Below are 24,365 nucleotides of genomic sequence, written 5' to 3'. Positions count from 1 at the left end.
AGATGTTTCCAAAGGTGTCAGATGCAAAAATTTCAGCAGGTATATTCGTTGGTCCACAGATTAAAGTTATGTTGGCATGTAAGGAGCTTGAGGACAAAATGTCTGCTGTTGAAAAAGAAGCATGGACTGCATTTAGACATGTTGTTCATAGCTTTTTAGGCAACAATAAGAGTGATAACTACAAAGAGATAGTGGAAAACTTAATTGTACGGTACGCAGATATGAAATGCAGAATGTCAATAAAGCTGCATTACCTGCATTCACACTTGGAATTTTTCAGACCAAATTTGGGTGATGTGAGTGAAGAGCACGGGGAACGTTTCCATCAGGATATTCTTGCAATGGAGAAAAGATACCAGGGCAGATGGGATGCAGCTATGATGGGTGACTACATCTGGTGTTTGATACGCGATGACGAGAAACTTCATAAAAGAAAACCTCGTTCTACTGTTCACTTTTAGTGTTTTTTGAGATTGTGAGAGACTGTTACAATACAATATAATGTAACATGATTGCAAAACGATTTATATTAATTATATGTTTAATTGATTTTTTTTTTTTTTACGACCAAACGATTGATGCAATAAAAAATCCAATGTCATATTCAGACTCAGCATACTCAAATTAATTAAGAAACATCAAAAAACTTTGATAAACAGAAATTTTTTTTTTTTTTGTTACATTGTGTTATCAAATGCCATCGCAATGGCGTACGACTACTCGTCAGAAGCATGCCAGACTCGGGCCAGTACTGGCCCGTTACTAATTTAGTCGTCACGGCTTGCGATGATTCGCCGGATTTCTGGCCCAGTGTCGTAGGCTGTCTGGGTTATTTCAAATAATATTTATGCATGACTGGCTTTGCCTGCTCTTTTTTTTTTCTTAGCTTCACATTTGGTTTCAGAAAATATTACATTCAAGTTTTTATTTTAAAAATCCAGGGAACCTAATTTAAATGCGGATAAATACAGAAATAGCTTTAAACAGATAAAAATAAAACGTTGATATTTATTTAATTTTATCTCATGAAAATTTAAGTGTAAACCTATTCTGCTGAATGATACATTCTGAAACATTCTCCGATACATAACGGAGGTCTATTTTCACTAACAGCACATTCATGTCGTGTTTCTTTGCGTTTTATTTTAGAGTAGACTCGACATGGTTTGGTTAGGAATTTTTTCTTTTCATTCGTTGGTATTGAAGACAAGTAGTGGAGGCTATTATTGGTAATTCGAAGCACAATTTCATTCAAACGTTCACTCAATAAATCAGTAACAACTAATTCTCTAAACCCCATATTTGCTGTTTAGACAATAAGCATTAAACAAAATAAGCATTAAACAAAATTTGATCTACCCCATATTTGCTGGTTAGACAATAAGCATTAAACAAAAAAGTATCAAAGAGATGAAGTGCTACTTTTTATACCATCTGATTGTCTTTCTTAGGCAACCATAATATGATACCATTTGTTCCGCCCTATCTACTCCTGACATATATTGATTGTAATCTTTAATAACGTTGGGTTTCATTTTCTTCTCTCCTCTTCTGTTTGTCACTTCAATCATTTGCAACGAATGCAAGTTGCTAATCATTAGCACGTCTCTTTTGTCTTTCCATTTAGCAACCACTACACCCTTTCTGCTTCTGCTTATAACGTCTCCCTGTTTCAGTTTTGCTTTTGTACACTCTTTTGGATTTGACTTTCGGTCAGTTCTTAAAGTACCACAAATATATGTTTTTTGATTTATCATGTGCTTTGTTAATTCAAAGGAGTTGTAAAAGCTATCGGCGTACAGGTGATAACCTTTTCCCAGAAATTTTTCCATTAAATCTAAAATAATAGCTACCGTTTGAACCAACAAATGTTTATTTAGAGTTGTTTCGCCAGAGTAGATTTTTACTTTTAGTACAATACCATCTGATTCGCAAAGCTCATAAAACTTGATACCATACTTTTGTCTTTTATTTTTCACATACTGCCTGAATACAAGACGTCCCTTTTCATCGATTGATATATTTTTATTAGGATAGTAGATGTTATCCATTGGATTATTTAAGTGATCGAGAAGTCCAATATTTTTACACAAGCGTCCACTACCTGAATCTTCATTGTTAATAAAATGCCAAAACCGTAATATTAGTTGGATATTATTTCGTGACATTCTAGAAAATAAGGGAAATCTATAGAGACTGTTCTTAGACCAATAGTGTTCTAAAGATGGCATTTTGACACACCTCATATGAAGAAGAACTCCAAGGAACTGCCGCATATCTTCTGAATTTATTGGTTTCCAATCTTTAAAATGTGAGCTTCTTCTGAGGGGACGCTGCTTATTTATTTCTTGCGTTGTGTAGCGATTAGTTTCAACTACTATAGTATTTATAAGCTCTTCTTTAACAAATAGTCTAAAGAAATCTAATGGTTTCTTGCTCTCCATGTTTATCTTCAAACCAGGATTGGCAGTAAATTGAATTTGTTTTACAATATTCGGCTCATCTTTCCATCGGTTTGAATTTCTAGATGGACCACCCGTTGTTCTAGCTCTTTTCGGCGGCATTAAAAAATCTTCTGCAGTGGCTGCTAGATGAACGTCTGTGTACTGATTGTCATCACTTTCTTCAGTGTTATTATCTTCAGAACCTGATTCTGATGCAGTCAAGCTCGAAGACGTAGTAGTATAAGCGAAAAATGAATCCGAATCTTTAGCATTATCATCTTCACTATCCTCACAATCTTCCATTATCATATGTGCTGATCCAATTATGAATATCTGTGTTGAGCTAATAGGAGATAGATAAGTTTATAAATTATCAATTTATAAAAAAGAAATTACTCATCTATAAAACATATTAATTAGCATGCTGTGTAAAAATTTCAAAGTGCACACTAAAATGTTTTTTAATGTATTAAAAAACATCTTATTATGTACTTCAAATTTTTTTTCACATTTTTAATAACATACAGTATGATGTAGTTATCATATATATTTTAGCTTCTAGTCTAAAAAACACAACGATTTAGAATTAAGAAAACAAAATATAAATTACCTTTTTTACTCATGATAACTGCCAATGTGCATGTGCAAAAAAATTGAAACACTATAATGATAATGTATCACAAGGTACATTACTACTTCTTTTCAAGATGTAAGTGAGAACTTGAAAGTTGTAGTTAAGAAACGTAAGATATAATTGAGAAATACAACATGTAATTTAGAACTCGCATTATGTAATTTAGAAGTTGGAAGATGTAATTAAGAAACGTAAGATGTAATTTAGAAGATGAAAGTTGTAATTGAGAAAATATAATATATATTTCAAATTACATATTGCAATTTCTTATTTACATGTTGGGTTTTTCAATTGCATTTTTAAAGTATCTTAATTACGTGTAGGCATGTGCGTATCTGCGATTTACAGGATGTAGGTATGTGTGTATCTGCGATTTACGGCACCGATTTTAAAGTTAAAATCTGTGACCATTTTTTCACCGCGTGCTCGATGTAGGTGTCGTATGGATGGATTTTTCTCGTCTTTTTTTTAGAATTTTATATTGACTTAGATAATATTTTAAAAGTAGAGTGTTTTAAGTTTATTGCAATCTGTTTTTTTTTTTGCAGTTACTAACGTTTTTAGTGATTTCATTGCTATTGAAAACTTCATTCCTGTTCTGGAAGTGAATTGACATTGAAGGGATGATGGGTTTTTTTTCTAATTTTTGAATCAATTTTATATATCTATTTTCTATGTACCTGCCAAGTTTTATTAAAAAATAATGACACGCTCATATTCTATTTTTGCACGCAGTAAAAGTACCAAATATTTTTCTGTTGGAGAGGTTGGAGGGGGGATTCAAGATTATGAACCTTTTGTATATTTGACTTTTTTATTCATTAAAAAATTGTTTTTTTAGAAAAATGAAACTTTATTTAAAATATTGGTGATTTTTTAAAAGTATTCAAAACATGATTTACACACAAAAACACACAAAAAAAAACCATATTCTGTTATTAGTTGAATAAAAATATAACCGAGGCAAAGTAATGCGCTAAAAACTAAACAACGAAGTTCTATTATAAAACCACCGTAAACCGAACGCTAATTTTTTAAGTTAGGTGCAGTTTTCTTAAGCATTCCTTATAATGAATTGTTGTCAATTAAATGGGCATAACTTTTAGTAGAATGATTAGTTTTTTATGAAATTTTCACCATTTTAATACTGATTTAAAGCTCTTTACAATTATGTATAATAATTAAATATTTGAATAGTTTAAAAATTTTGCACACGTACCTATATAATGGCCGCAAACATACTTTCAGTTCGTATATCAACGCGTGTGAGGAGTTATTATGCAATTACTAACAATTAGCAACTGCTAGCTTTGACTAATTGTTATTAATTTAAGGTGGCTTTGCTTTGTTTTTATTTCAATAAAGATGTAAAGTGAAAGTAATAAAAACGACAAACCTGCTCGTAAATTTCAATATTAAACAAACTTCTTAAAATTCTTCAAAAGAAAAATTGAGAAATCTATCACCAAACATTTCTGCAATTCTAAATACAAGGGCACGGGCATTATTTTGTGGTGTTCGAAAAGATCCTCCGAATTCCCCCTAGGTTATGGTTCCTAAAAACCCTTTTCCATTTTTTGCTTGTTTTATGTTAAACTAGATCAAAATTCATCAACAGGTTTCAAATTACATTAAAAAAAAAAAATTTATCGTTTAAAAATTAAGACCATTCAAAGTTATTGCAGGGGGTAATTGGGAGTAATTTTAAGCTTTGCATAGTGCCCACCTATTTTATTAATACTTGCAATTAACACGATTAAGTATAACAATTTAAGTAGTTCGAAATTTCAAATGCAGAACATTCGAACGTTCAAAAGTTGAACGCTTTTTGTTGTTAAGGTATTAAAATTTCTTTTTGTCAAAACATCGTTTTTTTGTTGTTTTTTTTTTTTTATGAGAACTTTCATCCCTAAGGTTTTTCACAACTTCGGTTGGACTTAGCGTAAAGAGTGCGAAGTTAACTTTTTTTCTTTAAAGACGAAACCCACAGCTTTTTTTCATAAACTTCATTTACCCAACTTTTGTGAAGCTTCAACTTTTTACTCAAAACTTTTTTTAGAAGTCTGTTCTTAAAGTTGCTTTTTATTTTTGAAATGATTGGTCCAATTCAATGATAATGAAATTGAAATGAGAGGAGTTTCAAACACTTGAAGTCGTCCTGAAATTGTTTGGCGGTGCGAGCACTATAAAAGAATCATCTTTTTAAAAGAAATTAGTACAGTTTTAAAAAGAATAAAGTTTGTTAAAAAATAAATCTAAAGTAGGAATCTATTTTTTTATCTTAAAGTGCCCACAATTTAGTTATACAGATTCTTAAACTTAACTTTAATAAAATCAGAGCCGGATTAGGCCTTTTTAGTGCCCAAGGCACAAACCCACATCGGTGCCCCTTTCTGCCCGGGGCCCCTGATTTTTCGCTGACTGTGACCACTGGTATGTTCAATATTATGCAAAGAAAACAATTGTTAACAAGTATGTTTGTAGTTTGTACTACTATCACTCATATAAAACCTACAATAAAGAATTTCTGTATTAAAATTAATTGTTAATAAATTTTGAAATTATAATAGACACACTGCATTTTTTATTAGACAAAAAAATCAAAACGATATAGTCATTTACATTTTAAAGCTTTTTTTTCTAAATTTACATCTACCAAAGTCTTTGAGTATATCGTCAAAGTTTTATTTTGCGCAACATATCTGCCTCAATCATAAGCAGAGATAAGGAATCGAGCCTTTCTTCTTTTATTGTTGATCTATTTGGATTTTTTGTACGTTTCAACTGAGAAAAAGAACGCTCAGTTGAACAGTTAGTAACCATTAATGGTAAAAATATGCGGAAGGCGATTTCAACATTTGGAAAGGCACACTCAATATTATCTCTAACTGTTACTTGGTATAATTCTCCATGATTGAACGTGTTGTTTTCCAATTTTGATGCAGTTTGAAACTTGTGTCGAATAACTGTTATAGTTCAGTATATAAATTGTTGTTCAGATCTTTAAGATAAGCATTTATTAGTTCTCCACAACACTGATATGTTTGTGATAATGATCCATCGACCAAACAAGAAAAGCGAACTTCTACATCATTATACACATGTCTTCGTCTACTCATTTCTGTCTCAAGTGAATTCATTAAAGCGCGAAAAAAATAATTAGTTTAAAAAAAAGCTAAATAGAAAAAAGTATTCAAGATTTTACCAAACTTGAATGTGAATTTTTATTATAATGTATTTCTTCATTTTCATAGCACTTGTTCTATTATCAGTTGTTTCTGGACTTAAATTTGTTTAAAAAAAGTATTTCTTGAGGACTTGTGGTGCCCCCAAACGCTTGGTGCCCTAGGCAAATGCCTTGTTTGCCTAATGGTTAATCCAGGCCTGAATAAAATCCTTTAATCACTTTACGCTTCTTATTGAAGGGAGGAGATAAGACCAAGAAAACGCATGCGCAATTAAATAGAACACTTGTAAGTAATACTGTTATGTATTACTAAAGCTTGAGTGGAAATGTAGTCGTTCCGAAACAAATCCCAAACAGTGTAAAGACTATATATGTGTGTACTTGTATGTCTTATATATATATATATATATATATATATATATATATATATATATATATATATATATATATATATATATATATATATATATATATATATATACATATATATATATATATATATATATATATATATATATATATATATATATATATATATATATATATATATATATATATATATATATATATATATATACACGCACACACACATAGATATGAAAGTTCAGTTGTTTTAAAAAAAATCTCCCGGGCATCACATTCTTGCTTACTGTTTAAATGTAGATTACTTTATGCTAACTTTTGTTGAACAAGTGTACATTATTTAAAACCTGCTTTTATTCCTTACATGATTATTTAGTTTTTAGATTAGGTGTACTAAGTAGGGTAATGCTGTTATTTATCAATATTTTGTTATGCTTATTTTGTGTTGTTGTAACACTGAACTGTGATAACTTACTTCCTGGTCAATACCTGTGTGACCCTGCTGAAATTGACATTGATACTCAAGCAGAAAAAGAATGTCAACCTAACAAAACTTTAAAAGTCAGATGTCACATTGCTCCTGGTATTATGTGTGATGGAATATCATTTCCAATTTATAACACAACTGGATTTTTTAAAGAAATAGAATGTCGATATGTTAAAGGAAAGTCATTTAAAACTGCTATGCTGCTATCAATATTTCTTGGAGTATTTGGAATAGATCGAATTTATTTAGGATATCCAGCTATTGGACTTTTTAAGTTTTGCACACTTGGCTTTTTCATGATTTTTCAATTTATTGATGTTATTTTGTTGGCTACACAGCTTCTCAAGCCAGCTGATGGATCAGATTTTTATATGGATTTTTTTGGTCATAGATTAACTCCTGTCCCTAAATACAATGAAACCATTTGGTATAAATGAAAACTTTATGTTGCAAAAAGATTTAGGCTTGCTAAGCAGTAGTTAAAATATTTTCAAATGGAAATTTTTGTTTTTGTGTGTACCTTTAAAATATATTATAATTATTTGTTTATGTTTAATCATTAACAATTAATTGTTCATAACAATTTTTTTAATTGCTGGCAACAGCCTAATGATATGTTTCAAAATGATTTAAATTTTTTGCAACATTTTTTTTTTGTATCTATGTTAGCTTTAAATGATATTTAAAACTAAGTTAGCTGACACAAGTTGTTTTTGTAAAATAATAACTATTTTTACTCAAAATTTATATTAGTTTATTTTTAGGTGGTTTTATAACAAATAAATTAATAACTAAATCTCAAGTGAAGATGGGAAATATTTTTACAGTTGGTCCCAATGAAGCATTAGTAGTTTCAGGTAAAAATCACTCTAAAATATCTAAGATTTTACTTTACATTTATGCTACATTGTGCTTTTTTTTTTTTTTACTGAACAAGTTACTCAAATAAAAAATTAAAAGTCACTGGAGTATTTGTGTTTGTACTAGGATTTACAATTTAGATTACTGGATTTTAAAGCACTAAAGTTATCAAGAAATTAAATTCACTGCAATCTTTTATCAATTTTATTTAGTATGTTTTATAAATATCAATTTAAATATAATGTTATTATACAGGTGGGTGCTTTGGACAGCGGAATAAAAGAACTATTGTTGGTGGTTGGGCATGGGCCTGGTCATGTGTTACAGATGTACAATCGTATGTTTTTGTTATAATATATTTTTGGAAAACAAAGTTACTTTTTTAGGGTTACTGAAACCAACAAATTCTAAATTTCATAATGGAGTTTTCGTTTGCTTTAACTTTTTTGTATGGTTAATTTGACATTATCTACAACAAGGATTTAAAACAATTAAACAAGTAAGAGAAGCTATCTAGGAATTTTCAAATAAGTAGGTATAGGTATAAGTAAGGTTAGGAAAAATAACAGAGTTATGTTAATATAATGAAAAGGCTTTTTCTTATTTTGCAACTTTTAATTCACCTTGGGGCACATTACTATTTGGCTCTTAGTAATAAAAAAAAAATTAAAACTTCTGTTAATATCATTTAGAGGTTAGTAGCTGAATGTAAAGTTTTGAATTGTTAGAAACTATTATTTTCTACTGTGTTGTTTCATATAATTAGGATAGCAAACTATTATCTATTTAAAAAACCATTACATAAGCAACTCCCATAAATATCACAAATACAAATATTTACATTTCAATTTTTTTTTTATATTATTGTAATAGTCATTTCTGTTTGCTTTCATAACAACTCTTTTTTTAAGATTTGGCTAATCTTTAAGGGAATATATTTATCTGTGTTAGATTTGTAAAAGATTATTTTTTATTAAATGCTTGCTAGTTTTAGTATCCAGAGGTGTTTACCAACTTCTGATGTTTCCTAGCTGATGTCAGGTGTATGAGAAGCAATTACTGTGGCTGTGCACAATTCTTTGTTTTATTGAGGATCTGTGACAAAATAAAATGCATACGTTTTGATAAAACATCATCAAATACTGGACCAAGAAACAGTGTATGCATATTGGTAGAATAAAAGATTTTTTTTTTTTCACCTTTTGTTCTACCAATATGCATACACTGTTTCTTGGTCCAGCTCTAAAGAACCTTTAGAGCTGAACATTATTTTTCTAGGAGGTGTCCCTATACATGGAGTTTACTGTACAACACCTACTGGGCTTCACTGGGCTAGATGGATGGCAAAGGTCATGAAAATCTGGATGCTTAGAAATCAATTCAAACTAACAAATAGAGAAGAAAGAGGTTTTTGAGATATTAATATTTTTGCTATTCAAAGTTATGTGAAAATTTGTTTACAGCTTCCACTGCTTCTTTTTTGTCAAGACATGATCTCCAACTTGTAAGGGATGTTGACAATAACAAAAAGAAAAATGTTGCAGTCTCTGCAATAGCTCTAAAGAAACTTCTCGGCAATTTATGGTATCTGTCAGAAGATTTAGTTGCATTTGCTTTTTTTGGCACAGTTGAAAACAAGTGGTTTCAGCGGTGGTCTAGGCATTTGACACTCTTAAAGATAAATATCTATGGAAACCAATAATTGTTGATATAATACTGATTCAAGATAAAGAACTTGATAAATTTTTTCACAAAATGCATGCAGATTTTTTGAAATTACTAGATTTTCATTAGTATTTCTGATTAAAAATGTTGAAAAATGGGATAAACATGAGTTGCACAAATCCATGAATGCAAGTGTAATGTTTATGAAGGTTGTTAATGACATCTTAGTGTGGTGTAACTTCTAATGTACAAGTAATGAGCTTCATACGAACATAGAAGAATAGGAACAGTTTAGGCTTTTAGCTGTCTTACAATACTAATAGCAATATCCTAACAGAAAGAAATCAACACTTGTTCTGTAAACTCACCTAGTAATATCGATAGTGCTTTTAGTGGTTATAAAAAAATATTATTCTAAAAGTTTTGATTCATACTAGGCATTTCTAGAAAATATCCTAAATAAATCTCATTAATAAAATGATGTGTATTTTCTCCCTTCTTTCTTTCCTACTTTCTCCTCTTTTCACCACCACCACCACCCCCCCTCCCTTCCTTTTTTTATGATTGATTGTGATAGAGAATTTTATGCTGATTAAGAATTGTGTAAAATATATAGGTCTCAAAATCAATGTAAAGTGTTATAATCTGAAGTTGAAAGTACAAAAACTTGTTGATTTTTAGTATTTCTCATTATTTTAAGTAACAGAATCAAATTGAATTTTGCAAGAAGTAAACATTAAAAAAAAATTTTCACCATTATAAGAAAAAAAATTTTCACCATTATAAGAAAAAAAATTTTCACCATTATAAGAAAAAAAATTTTCACCATTATAAGAAAAAAAATTTTCACTGTCAAACTTCTATTATGTTGATGTAAACTAGCATATCATTTATTTAGGATATTTAAAATCTACTTTAATTGTTAAAGTTGTTCTTACAAATTAACAAGTAATTTTGGTCTGGGTAATTTTGCACAACATTACTTTTTGAAGGACTAGTAATTCTAAGGCTATTTTTTTTTAAAAAATAAAAAATAAAAAAACAATTTTAGTAACATATTGCTTAATAAAAAATATCACATGTTTTGATAAAAGAATACTGAATACAACCTTATTAAAAACACAAAGAACACAAAAAAGTTCTTTTATATGTGGGTAAATTTGAGCAAAAAGAACTGCAGACTTCCTTTTTTAAATTAGAAATAACAAAACACATTTCAAAAGCCCAATTGGAAGTTTAATTTGAGCACTATTTCATTTTCTTCTCAGGCTTCAATAATGTTAAGAGAGATGTGAAAAGATAAGTTATTACCTAACAGAACTTTAACTCCTAACCTCTTTTTTAAAGAAGGTAAAACTATAGAAAAAAACCACTTTTCAAAAGCTATTCCATCAAGCCATCCATTTTTAGTGTTGAAGTATCTGGCTATTTTATGACTTCCTAACACCAAGTTGACCACAAATTTGTAGCCTTACAGAGAATGAAAGATGGTAAAATTTCACCTGGTGCATTACCTGATATCATTATGGAAATACTTGTCTTTGATTTCTTTCTTATATTTGTAAGGTATCTACTGCCTCTTTTTACCAAGCATTTTTTTGAGCCAGAGTCATTAGTTAGATTAGTTGGAACATTTAGTATGATTTTGGTAAGATGTTGAATATATCCTTTTAGAAATTCTTCATTAACAATTGCTTGTAAATCTTTTTATGCATAAAAAGATTTATTAATTTAATTTGATCCTGAGTTACCTAAGAAATTAATTAAGACTATAAAAAAGTATGAAATAACTCTGCTTATACAAAATATTAGCATGAAGGTTTAGAAAGTATTGCTGTTGGATGACCAGCAACATTTGTGGTAACTTTGGACATTGTGCAAAGTTACTCCAATTTCTACTAAAAAGCAACATTATTTACAAGATTGTTAACCTTTAATTTTTTATATTGACAATGGGTTTGACATTTAGTATACTTCAAACCAATACCATGATAAACACTTTAATCAGTTTATTCACTTTTGAGTTAATCCTGATCTGCTGCACAAATAAAAATTGCAAGAAAAGTACACGTTTTTCTTTTTCTATGTTTAGATAAAACAACTCTTGTTGCCAGAAATTGCATTTATAAAACTATTTTCCACGAGTTTTGTATTGATACTAAACCTTACCGCCAGGTAATAAAGTAATTTGCATTTGTAGTTCAAATTTTTAATTGCTAGAGAGAAAAACATCTTTGAAAAATTGTTGTGCAAAGTTACCAATGTTTGTATAAAGTAAGGCACTTTTATGATATTTTAAAAAAAACTTGAAGTTTTGAATTTGTTGTCTGCAAAATGATTATTAATATAATATATAAAGTCCAAAGTTAGTATTTGTGTATGTGAGTGTGTTCTTTATAAAGAACACACTCACATACATTTGTATAAATACAAATCCACAGTTTTGATCTAATCCTCACCAAGTTTTGCAAACAGGTCTAATTTTTTCCAGGCAAGGTTTTAGGCCAGGTTTAGACCACCCTAGACTCCATGTTCAGGGTGCTTATGGCTGGAACCAAGTTCAAGTCCCCCTGTGACCATTCTTTGCCCCCAGCAAGGAAGTGATTATGGAGCTAATAATTTTAATAGTTTTTACCAGTGAAAATCAAAAATGTGTAAATATGTGTTAGCAGTTTTTTATGACGATTTTTGAGTGATATTTTTGGAAAAGTATATGGTATAAATGAACAAGAAAATTTATAAAGATAGGTTTTTGTTTGGAGAGAAGATTATTGTGATTTATTGATGTGTTTGTTGTGAAAAAATATGACTACATGCTACAATTGCAATTCTGATTATTACAGTAAAGTTTAATATCTAATAGCTGGAAAACCCAGTTTAGAAGCTTTTAAGTTGTAATTATGCAATATAGAAGCTTTTAATTTGTCTGAAAGTTATGGGTACCCCATAACTTTCAGATAACTTAAAAACTTCTCTACTGTAATGAATAAGCTCATAACAAGCATTTAAAATTTTATAATAAGATTTATAAAAATCCAAAGTTGTCCTTTTTATTATTTCAAACTGTATCTTTCAAGTTTTTGAAATGTGCTAAGATTAAGGTGTTTAGAATTATTTCAAATGTTTTTAGCATCTCTCTTGAAGTCATGACTTTGAATCCTCGTTGTGATAAAGTTGAAACAGCAAAAGGTGTGGCAGTTACAGTTACAGGTGTTGCTCAAGTGAAAATAATAAAGGAAGATGAGTTGTTAAAGACAGCCTGTGAGCAGTTTTTAGGAAAACGACCAAAAGAAATTGAAGATATCCTTCTTCAAACACTTGAAGGTCACCTGCGAGCCATCCTTGGTACACTTACAGTAGAAGAAATCTACAAAGGTTATTATTTTTTTAAGTTTATATAGTATTTGAATAAATTTTTTTTATCTTTTTAAATCTTACTTATTGTGCAAACAACTAGCATGTGTATTTTTCTTGATTTTGTTTTGTTTTAATGTAACAACTTACTTTACTTGGAATTTATAATATCTGTAAAGAAATACGAAATCTAAGTAGTTAACACACATTTGTGTTATGCAGTCAGCTTTATGATGTGCTTAATTCTTAAAGTCAGTTGTATGTTTATTCTTGAGATGTCCATTTTAGTCTCTCTTCTGTTCTATATGATAAGATTTGGTTTTGGTAAATATTTTGTGTAAACATAACATGAACAAGCCATATAAGTTGTAATTTGGTGTAAAAGTAGTAGCAAAGAGAAAGCATGGGCTCCACATAAATTATGCTTGCTGTGATCAATATTTATTTAGATGCAAGACCAATAATTTGGGGATATCATGTTACTTTAGCATGACTTAAATACCTTAAACTCTTCAAAACATCTCTTTAGGAATTATACCTATATTTCATGATGACATTAACATTATCTAATAAGATTTTCCAAGAATATCTTATTTGTAAGAGATCTTGATTTATATAAAACAAAAATTGAAGTGTTGGTTTTGAAGTTACAACAGTAGAGCCTTCTACAGATGTTAAAATTATTTATGCCAAAGTGGTCTGTTAGATGTTTTTGACATGGATTGTGAATGATGCTCTGAGGAATTTCATAATTCCAACAATTCCAATTGAGTTCTGAATATAATACAGGATATACAAAAAAACAAAAAAGAGTCGATGTTTTAATTCTGTATTTGTGATGTCCATGTAATCTTCGTTGTAATTGTATTGTTTATTATGGTATGTTATTTCCTGAAATCAGGAATATGAATTTATAATAAATTATATAATTGATATAAGTTGTTAAATGAAATATAAAGAAGAAGTAAAATTAATTTATAGGGGAAATAAAATTCTTCATTAAAGTGAAAATATAAAAGATCTTTATTACGTAAAACTTTTTGACGATTTTTTTTTTTTTTTCCCCATTTTTCTTGAATATTGGAAGATGACAGTGAAAAACCAATTGCTATAATAAAACAAATAAAAAAAAAACAATCAAATAAAAAGAAAAATGTTTACAAGAGAATGTTTGATGTTTCATGCTTACCTACTTGTCTTTCAACTAGTAGTTTTCCCTTTATGAATTTTATTATTTCTTCTATTAAAGTAAAATATTTGCTTAGATCGAGATACATTCGCTACATTAGTACGTGAGGTAGCCGCTCCTGATGTGGGACGTATGGGTATTGAAATTCTAAGTTTCACGATTAAAGATATTGTTGATGATGTAAATTATTTAAACTCTTTGGGTAAATCTCAGACAGCTAATGTAAAGAAAGAGGCCGATATTGGTGTAGCAGAAGCAAACAAAAATGCTGGCATTAAGGTATTTACAAAATTAAGTTTGTCACTCTTATTCTTATTTTGTTATTTAGTTTTTATATCAGTTAATGATTAATTCGATTTTTAAATTTTTAATGGTATCTTTGATTTTGTTTAAATCTGTACTTAATCTACATCTTTAAACAAAATTGATATCTTTTTTTCGTTTCATCAAGAAGGTTTTTCTCAAGAATTTTGAAGGAGAATTCTTAACTTGTAAAATCCTAAATCAGATTTTAATTAATTGCTCTCATTTTTGTTTGTAGGAAGCAGAAAGTGATCGTCTACGTCAAAATGCGCGCTATAAAGCAGATACATCTATCGCAGACTCAGCTCGAGAATACCAAATGCAAAAAGCTTCTTTTGATCAAGAAGTTAATGCTAAAAATGCTGAAGCTGAACTTGCTTATCAGCTACAGGTATATACCAAACATTTATTGTATTTATTGGTAAATTTTAATTAAGATAATAAATGTTTATTGAACTATAGGCTGCTAAAGAGAGGCAAAGGATACGTAATGAGGAAATACAAATTGAGGTAATAGAGCGTAGAAAACTTATTGAAGTTGAAGATAAAGAAATTGAGCGGAAAGAGACTGAGTTACAGTCAACAGTAAAATCCCCAGCTGAAGCCGAAAGTTATAGAGTGCAAGCACGTGCAGAGGCTGAAAAGTAAGCATAGTTTGTATGAATTCTAATTAATTTACGTTTAAAACTATTATGTTGCATTTTCAACCATTTTGTGGCCTTTTTATTTTCTCTAAGAACCAAGAAAGTATATGCTGCCCAAGCAGACGCCGAGAGAATCAAAGTAAGTTTGAAGTCTAAAATTTTACTATTGATTTTACATTCTTCAACTTTAAACATAAATAATTCTTTATAAACAATATTTTGCAAGTATTTAATCGATGAAAACTTAGATGATTGGTGCAGCAGAAGCAGCCGCAATTGAAGCAATAGGTAAAGCTGAAGCGGAACGCATGCGACAGAAAGCCGCTGCATATAAGCAATATGGTGACGCAGCTCTAATGTCACTAATTTTAGAAGCAATGCCAAAGGTTTGAATTTTAGGTGTTACAGTTTGCTTTTAAATGTAAGATTTTTTAAATGTTTTTTTTTTCCAAGGTTAGTAAGGTCATAATAGTTATATTTAATTTAAGATTGCAGCTGAAATTGCAGCACCGCTTGGAAAAACAGAGGAAATTGTGATCATAAATGATGATGATGGAGGCAACAAAGTTGGAAGTGAGCTTACCAAGCTTATCGGGCAGTTACCACCTACTATACAAGCTCTCACAGGCGTTGATTTATCTAAAGTAAGAAGAAGTTTGAATAACGTTAATAATTGATCTTGTTTAAAAGTTTAAAATTTTATTGTATTTTAGGCGTTCAGTAAGATCCCTGGTGCACAAATCGTTTGTTAGCCGTTGGCAAGAGTATTTCCAGCCCATTTTTCCTTTAACAATACTGTTTTTAAAATAATGCACTTTTTAAAAATTCTTCATGTTGCTCTCATTTCTTTTTGACAATCTAAATCTGGAAATGGCTATTGACCAAAAGCTTCCTCTATACCTTCGTCAATAACAATATTGTTCGAACAGAAACTTGAATATTTAAATTGGTTTTGTGTCAGATATTTGTATATAATGTGTGAACTGTACTCATTGCATCGTAAATTTGTGAAGATACTTATCTTTGATTTGTTTTCGAATAAATCACTTGTATTTCTATGTTAAATCAAAGCAAAACCGAGTTAACAGAATTTCCAGTCATCAGATCTATATTAAGAATGTTTAAGTAGAATTTCAAGACATCAAAAAACACTTAAACAGAATGAATTTTAATTTCATTAATATAGAATTTAATTTCATATCTAGAACAAGAAGTTAGCTCCAATTGTTAGTACGTTAATAGGTCATTTAAAAAAGATTTCAGATTTTTCTTTGAATTTTTTTACTTGAGAGGAAGTTACTTGCGGTTTAGTTCGTTAAATCCGTTATAATCTGCAAAATAAGTCAATTCGACTTATTTTGCAGATTATAACAGTCCGATCGTTAGATATTTTACAAATCATAATCCGAAAATTAATTTACAAACTATTAGCGAATTTTTATTTTGCAGATTCTCTTTAATGTCCGTATTGTTAATCCGAAAAATAATTTCTAATTAATAGTTTTAATTCGCTTTTCCAGTAATATCAATCGCGGTTGGTTAATTAAATAGTGCGGTCCGAAAAATTTTATTTAAATAATGTTGCGTCATAGAAATAGTTGGGTCTCGGAATCGTTTTCTCGAAATGAACCGGAACAAGCATAACGAGACGAGAAATGTACCGGAAAAAATCGACGAATAAACTGTCCCGGAATAAAGTTAAAAACCGGGACAATAAATTTTCTTTCGAAATTTAAAAATTGCATTCCGGATATCATTGTCTCGTCTCGTCTCGAATAAAAAAATAACGAGACGCAGATGCTTATCAATCAGTCCTATTTGGAAATCTTAGGGTGAAATGCAAGAACCGAACTTGAGTCAAGTTCTACTTGAAATCTCAAGTTCGACTTTATCAAGTCAGATTTGAAATTTTGACTTGAGCGAATGCGTAAACGGGACTTGAAAATTTCAAGTTCGTGCTTGAGAAAGTCGAACTTGAAAAATAGTCGAGGCGTTGAATTCAGGGCGTTTATCGGAAAATGCACTTCGCAACCAATAGCGGTAATGGATTTTTCTTAAGGGAAAAACCTTTTACTGAAACAAATTCCGTGTAATGATATTTGTATGACATACGATTAAATAAAAAGTTAATAACAGTAAAAAAAAAAAAAAAAAAACGGTCTAGCTATGAATTTTTCATCAGAAAAATAAATTCGTCCAAATCCTAAGTTGTAGGTAAAGAACGGTTGGTCATATGTACCACTTAAGTAATCAAGACAATATCTCTTGATTTCTCCATTTTAACAGATTCCATTTGAATTAAAATACATGGAAATTGTTTAGAAAATACAGAATCTTATTTTGACGCTTTTTGGGGATGATACTATACTATCTTCTTCTTCTTCTTCTTCTTCTTCTTCTTCTTCTTCTTCTTCTTCTTCTTCTTCTAAAATTCAGCTCATAACGATTCATTTTTGAACGTTTTAAAACAAGTTTTTTTTTTTTATACTTCATATTATTGCAAATACTTCTCATGAACTCTCTTTTACTCCTTTTACACGAAACACTTCTTTGTATAACTGCAACTGTTCATTAATAAATGGAATTTACTTTTATACTGTATCACATCAAACGTGCCTTAAACAACCTTTTATAATGCTAGGATGTTCGACATTTCAAAAAGCTAATAAACATTTCTAATGGCATCAAAATACGACATGTTGTATCATTACATACCAGTTATAGGATGTTTTAAAAGACACACGATTTCACAATGTTGGTATTCAGCTTTCTGTAATAAATTTATTACAAATATACGTTCACAATGTAATCTTTTAATTAATCACGTCAATATACCCAAGTAACTACTTCTGCTTGTTAAAAACTCATTTTCATATTTGCAAAGGTTGTAATAAGTTATATAGTAATAGTAAAGTTTTGTTACGCATCCGCAAAATGATAATGGCGGTTTGTTTTTTATTTTTCAAGTTTGGTTTTATGATTGCTTAGGTGATTTAAGGCATGTCTCGCTTTTATGAGTGTTCGGTTGCACCACTACACATTTCTTTTGAGCATAAATTTTTTTGGCAAACGATTCATTAAAATGAACGTTACCAGGCAAAAGCTGTTAAAAATTGAAATATTATTTTTTTACGACGTTATCGGTTATGACGGATTATGTCTTTTCTGAAAAAGGAGAATATCTTTAAAAATAAACAAAATGAACACTATGCACATCTTTTACAGTAATGTTCAGTCTAGTATACTTCGATAATTGTTATTATCCACTTGTACAATTAATGATTTATGGTACGATTAGAAAATCCGACGTTTTTTATAAATTTCCGGCGTCGTCCTTAACACGACTAAAAGAAGCAATCATCGCACAATGAGTCCAAATTGCGAAAAAGTGGCCAAAACTTTTTTCCGATTTTTTTTTTAACAGAAAGTGAACTTTGTGCAATCTTTTTACTTTAAACAGATGTAAACTGTATTTAAACTCAATATAGAGTCGTTTTCTGTAAAGAAAATTTATAGCTTTGTTTTCATAAAATATTAATTGCAAAGAGTGCATCTAGAAGATTATACAGGTGTTTTTTCTTTGTTGTTGATTAAATATGAAAAAATTAGAACTTATAAGCGTAATTCAAGAAGTTGGTGTTTAATCATGCGAATTTGCAAGCCGTTTTAGAAACTGAAGCAAAAAATAAATTGCTAACCAATGAAGAACTGTCTGATGCAGAACTCTCAGAAAAAATTAGACTTTTTATTTATAAATTTCGGGTTAAATATGCAAAGCATAATCGTAATTTTAAAAGATTAGTTAAACAAGAAGTGGCATGGTTAGAGGGTGAGTTGTTTCAGAATCAAAATACTAAACTTGATTCAGCTTTAAAAACTGGACGACCAGAAAAAGAATGGATAGAGTGTTCATTAAGAACAAAAAGGAGGAAAGTTTCAAGGTAGTTTCTAGTTTAGAATTGCTATTTTTGTTTTTAAAAGTCACTGATTAAATACATAATTTTTAATAAAAATATACACCCACAGTTCCACACTTGTGTGGTTAAGGCAGTTTTCCATAGTATCAATTTTTGAAATTATCATAATGGAAATAGTTTATCAAATAATGATGTTGTTTATTTTTATTTTAGTTTGGCTAAAACTCATACAACTGAAGAATTAGCAGAAGCTGCTGTTGTACATGCAAAATCAAGTCCTGGAAAATCTGATTTGGGAAAAAATGTTAAAATGTTTTCTAAAGATCTACCAGGCCAAACTTACCAATCTGATAATTATCAGCCAATTATGATGTCTGCTGATCAAGCTTTATCACTTAAAATTCAATGTGATTTGAGTGATTTACAATACCAGATTATTCGAAACTCATCTCTGATGCAAAATGCTGACATTTATCCCCCATTAAAAGCAATCCTAAAATCAAAAGCAGATTGTTATCCAGAGGGTTTGCATATTACAGAAACGTCTGCGAAGTGTAGTTTGCAGAACATGGTTAACCATACCTTGCTTCGAATTTTGAAACTAAATTCTGAGCAGCTTCAAAATTTAGATGAAACAGTTACACATGGAGTATTCAATTTGAAATGTGGCATGGATGGTGCATCTTCACAAAGTATTTATAATCAAAGGTTTGATGATACTGATCTTACTACTGGAGTGCAGAATGAACAGTACAGTACTTCAAACTGCAATAGTTCCTTTGAAATTAAAAATTGGGGGTTCAAACATCTGGAATAATCCTAAACCATCCAGCCCTCATTTTTGTAGACCTCTTGAACTACAATACCTAAAGGAAACAAATGAACTCATTGCAGCAGAAGAAATAAATCTTAGAAAACAAATCGAAAATCTGCAAGACTATATTTTAGATCTAGATCTTCTCAGTAGTAAAAAGCACTGTTCCATAAAAATTAAAATTGTTGTTGACTTGACTATGTTGGATGGCAAGTCAGTAAATGCTATCATGTTTTCGAATTCATCACAATCGTGCAATATTTGTTTTGCAAAACTGAGTGAGATGAACAATCTAGTAAAAATCAGAATGTTTACTCCAAATAAAAAATCTCTTACTATGGGACTATCTACTTTACATTGTTGGATTAGACTTTTTGAGTATGTGCTACACTTAGGATATAAAATGAAAATTAAAAAGTATCAGGCTAGATCAAAAGAACATAAGCTTTCTGTTATTGAGCAAAAAAATGAAATTCAGAATAGGTTTAGAAGCGAGCTCAGCCTTGTTGTCGATATGCCAAAGCATGGCTATGGTTCCTCAAACACAGGTAACACAGCCAGAAGAGCATTTGACAATGCAGATACTTTTGCAGACATTACAGGAGTTGATGTTAAAATAATTGTTAGATTGAGAAATATAATGAAGGCTGTGTGCAGTGCATACCACCTTGATTTGGGGGCCTTCAAAAAATATTGTTTAGCTACTTCTGAAATAATAATTAAAAAATATAACTGGTACATAATGCCACCTACAGTACACAAGCTATTAGAGCATGGTTATCAAATTTCTGATTGCTTTGAACTCCCAATAGGTATTTACTCAGAAGAGGCACAGGAAGCACAAAACAAATACATTCCAAATGCAAGACTAAACCATACATGTAAAATTTCTAGAAAAAATGCAATGGAAAACCAATATCACTATCTGCTGTTACGTAATGATCCAATAGTATCATCATTCATCTTCAAAAAAACTAAATCTATTAGTGCTGTTAACTAAGATTCTGAAGTTTTAAACCTTTTGCTTGATGAACAATAAATATTTTTTAAAAATAATTTTTACTATATTACTAAATGTTGCAAATATTGGTTTATACATGTGTGTATGTGTGTATATATATTTGAGATCTTTTAAGGTATATATATAAACTTTAAAAGACCTCAAGTTATGCTGAAATGAAGTCTTGCATTTGTTGTTCTCACCCCTCCCCCTCCCCCGGGCTTTTTCTAATGTCTTTTTTTGAAACAATTGACATAAAACCAAAATGGAGCAAATTCGAGCAGCTAAAAAATTATTTGTTTTATACCCAATACGTTCATAATAATTTGATAGAAATTTAGGAGGAGTGAAAAGTGGACAATTTAAGCTTTATCACTTTTTGTAACCGGGGAAATACATATTTTAAAAATTTTTCTCCTTTCTTCAAAAACCCAAAATCTAAAGCTAAAAAATCGAGTTATTACTTCTTTTTTGATTAAAACCATATTAACAATAATATATGAAAATGAAATTTTAAAAAAGTTTACAAATGTTGTATAATAATATAAAAATTGTCTTATTTAAAAAAATACAAAAATTCGTGAATTATTTTGGAAATTTTTATTTTATTTTTTAAGCGCAATAAATCACTCCCAAAACATATAAAGGACGTATTAAAGATTCTGCAAAATATTTTTTTCAGCTATTGGGTAAATATTCTTTCTAAATTATAAAAAATATTTATATATTGGAATACTTTTAAAAAACAACTTTTGGCCACATTTTTGAGATTTGGATTCATAGTGGCATCGTTAGCGGCACTTTGAGCAATTAAAGTCGATAAGAGTAATTAAGGTTTTTTTGTTGGGTGAAACCATGTGATCAAATTTACATTTTATTTGGCATGTAATTTTTGTTTTTTAAATATTTTGCAGCTGTTTCAAGCAAAACAAAAATCATTTTCTAGTTTGAAAGTTTTACATGAAAATATGTTAAACCAGTTGTTTTGTTGCAATGTTTATCTTTTTGTTTTTGGTTTTTACTTGAAAATGAATTTAATGTTTCACTTAATCTTTTCTAATTTTTATGATTCATTTTCTGTGTAATATACTTGGTATATGTTGGAAGTACATACATGCATACATGCATACAAGAATACATACATACATACATACATACATACATACATACATACATACATACATACATACATACATACATACATACATACATACATACATACATACATACATACATACATACATACATACATACATACATACATTCATACATGCATGCATACATGCATGCATGCATAGATAAATACATACATACATTCATGCATTCATACATACATCTAAGTTGTTAATTTTTCAATAACTACTACAAGTTTTGTGAAATTTTCATTTTTCAGCAAATGTGATAATGATAAAAAACAAGACAAGTTTTGAAATTAAAAGAAAAAGTTGCAAAATCCAAATGTTTTTCATCAATTATTTATCTTTAGTCAACCTTGAAGTTTTAATTGGTGGTGTGTCTAAATAAAACCTATGCAAATATAAGAGAAATTTTTTAAATTTTTTCCTTGAATTCCATTAAATTTTTTTTTTTCATTATATGATAACTACATTATAATATGTATAAAATACAAGGTGCTGGATTAATATTGACAATTTTTTAATACTTGTTTCTCATTGGACAATGAAAAATAAATATCAAGCTTTCATCAAAATGCAATATATGGGAATGAGATCAGAGTGTTAAGCAGATTGTTTAATCGCAAAGGTAAGAAATGATAATGTTAAATACTAATTAATCTTTTTTTTTTTTTTTCTTTTTCAATAATTGATCACTTTAAATGATTGTGTTAAATCTCACAACAGGGTTTTGCTAAATTTCATTCTTTCATCCAGCTTCTCCATTGTTAATTTTTAGAAAATACTTTGGAAAACTTTTGGAAGTTGACAAAGGCTGATATATCCAAGGTTATGTAAAGCACATGGTGGATCAGACTGATGGCAGGGCCAGTAAACCTAATTTTAAAGCAATTTAAAAGACAATTTTTAACTGTATTTTGTTTTAGAAAGAAAATATTTTACTACTTTATGTTTATCTATAAGTTTTTATTTCCTAATCTCAAGTAAGTTATTATCTCCTGATTTGTTAGAGTCAAATGTTAAGATGTAGCCTGTGCTTGGGGTAATGAAAAGTGAAAAAATAAAATTATCAGGAAAAATATACACCAGGGTCAACCTTTAGCCTTTTTGTATTATAGGCGAGTGACAAATACCCCTTAAAAAGTCAAGGGACTTTTTGGGGGTATTTTACTACGTTTTTCCTATTTCTACTGTGCAAATTTCGAATTTTGTAAAAAAAAAAAAAGTGTACAAAGTTTAATAGGTTTGGAACATTTAAATTCGAACCTAAGAACATAGCTAAACTCTATAAGTGTTTTTATACGAAAGCTAAAATTTTAGAAGGCCTAAAAGGAATCCATCATTCAAAAAAAGTATGAAGAAAGATCTAGTAACTTGTCCAATTTTTTCCTTTTTCCTTTCCAATTTTGGAACCTTAAGTTCAACAAGAACTTACACTTTAAATAGGTAAATATAATCGTTTATATTTAATAAAAATAAAGTAGGGGAGAGTATGCACCCATGATCCTAAAAATCTATCCGGCCAATTTACTGAATATCTGTTTTCACTTTAACCTCTAAATTAACAGTAAATGATAGCAAACTTTATACTTTATTATAATTTAATGATCATTTACTGACCAAAATATTTAAAATAAATTAAAAATAATAAAAATTAATAACACTCAATTGGGTCAAGGGTGCATACTGGTATGCTCCCTTGATCCTACATATATGCACCCTTGATCCTATTTTTGTATACTTGATCCGAATCCAAATTTATACCGTGAATGTGTAAAAATTCTTTTTAAGTCATTCAAACAATGTCTATATTAAAAACCATTTAACTTTTTATAAATTTTATTACAACTTTATGCAAAATCAATGAAAGAAAAAAATTAATGCAACGAAAAAAGAAAAATCAATGATAAAAAATGTTTTCTTTTTACTGAGGCTCTGTTTCCTCAGTTGTTAAAGTAAGAAATTACTTCTTTACAATATCCTTGAGTAGATTCTTATATATCACTGTCACTGTTATAGCTGTTTAAAATATTATCATTTTTTCTTTTATAATTTTCGACATCAAGTTTTCTTTTTCTTGTCTTGAAGATTTTTTTTTGGCATAAAGGATGCTCTGAAAGTTCTAAGATATCCAGAGACAATGGGAATTGTAGTTTGCAACAACTGGAGGACAAGGAGTTTGACATGTTATTTTTAGGTCTTAAAAACAGTGATAAGCAATAGGGTATTTTGCTGCTTATCACTGAAAATCATAAATCACCTCCCTTGCGCTCTCCTCTACCTTCCCTTAATCTATATAACTTCATGATTCCCCAACTCCAGACTTAAGTTATCTGGCACTGTGCTACATATTCTTAGTAGAAAGCT

General features: G+C 29.5%; 3 protein-coding genes and 2 long non-coding RNA genes across 7 annotated transcripts in view; all 5 read left to right on the top strand.

Moving 5' to 3' along the window:
* Positions 1-24,365, top strand: part of LOC149886010 (uncharacterized) — a 169,967-nt gene that overhangs the window by 115,374 nt on the left and 30,228 nt on the right. The gene's annotated exons all lie outside the window — the stretch shown is intronic.
* On the top strand, positions 6,961-7,669 carry LOC145184777 (TM2 domain-containing protein 1-like). The gene has a single exon (XM_080060540.2). The coding sequence runs from the start codon at positions 7,034-7,036 to the stop codon at positions 7,550-7,552; it is 519 nt and encodes a 172-aa protein (XP_079916666.2). The 5' UTR covers positions 6,961-7,033; the 3' UTR covers positions 7,553-7,669.
* Positions 7,862-16,174, top strand: LOC145183976 (flotillin-2-like). Of its 2 annotated transcripts, XM_090092982.1 has the most exons (10): positions 7,862-7,972; positions 8,232-8,313; positions 12,772-13,016; positions 14,261-14,463; positions 14,726-14,878; positions 14,950-15,131; positions 15,225-15,270; positions 15,380-15,517; positions 15,620-15,775; positions 15,845-16,174. In XM_090092982.1, exons 1-10 carry the CDS (start codon positions 7,924-7,926, stop codon positions 15,881-15,883), a joined length of 1,293 nt encoding a protein of 430 aa, XP_089949108.1. In that variant the 5' UTR covers positions 7,862-7,923; the 3' UTR covers positions 15,884-16,174. The 2 variants fall into 2 exon arrangements, with proteins under 2 accessions (XP_089949108.1, XP_089949109.1); XM_090092983.1 differs by lacking the exons at positions 7,862-7,972; positions 8,232-8,313 and adding an exon at positions 11,012-12,116 and having other exon boundaries at positions 12,599-13,016.
* On the top strand, positions 8,925-11,850 carry LOC149886013 (uncharacterized). 2 transcript variants are annotated; one of them, XR_016454100.1, is made up of 3 exons: positions 8,925-9,017; positions 9,255-9,383; positions 11,734-11,850. It is a non-coding gene; the product is annotated as an uncharacterized LOC149886013 (long non-coding RNA). The 2 variants fall into 2 exon arrangements; XR_016454099.1 differs by having other exon boundaries at positions 8,965-9,147.
* On the top strand, positions 18,500-20,862 carry LOC149886012 (uncharacterized). Its single transcript, XM_090093216.1, has 2 exons — positions 18,500-19,072; positions 19,262-20,862. The coding sequence occupies exon 2, from the start codon at positions 19,723-19,725 to the stop codon at positions 20,860-20,862; it is 1,140 nt and encodes a 379-aa protein (XP_089949342.1). The 5' UTR covers positions 18,500-19,072; positions 19,262-19,722.

Source organism: Hydra viridissima, unplaced genomic scaffold (genome assembly GCF_058129835.1).
Source record: "Hydra viridissima isolate aposymbiotic clone 2 unplaced genomic scaffold, HvirCarnegie_v1 scaffold_7, whole genome shotgun sequence".
NCBI lineage: Eukaryota > Metazoa > Cnidaria > Hydrozoa > Anthoathecata > Hydridae > Hydra > Hydra viridissima.
The sequence above is the reverse complement of the archived record's forward strand: the minus strand, read 5'-3'. Positions and strand labels throughout refer to the sequence as shown.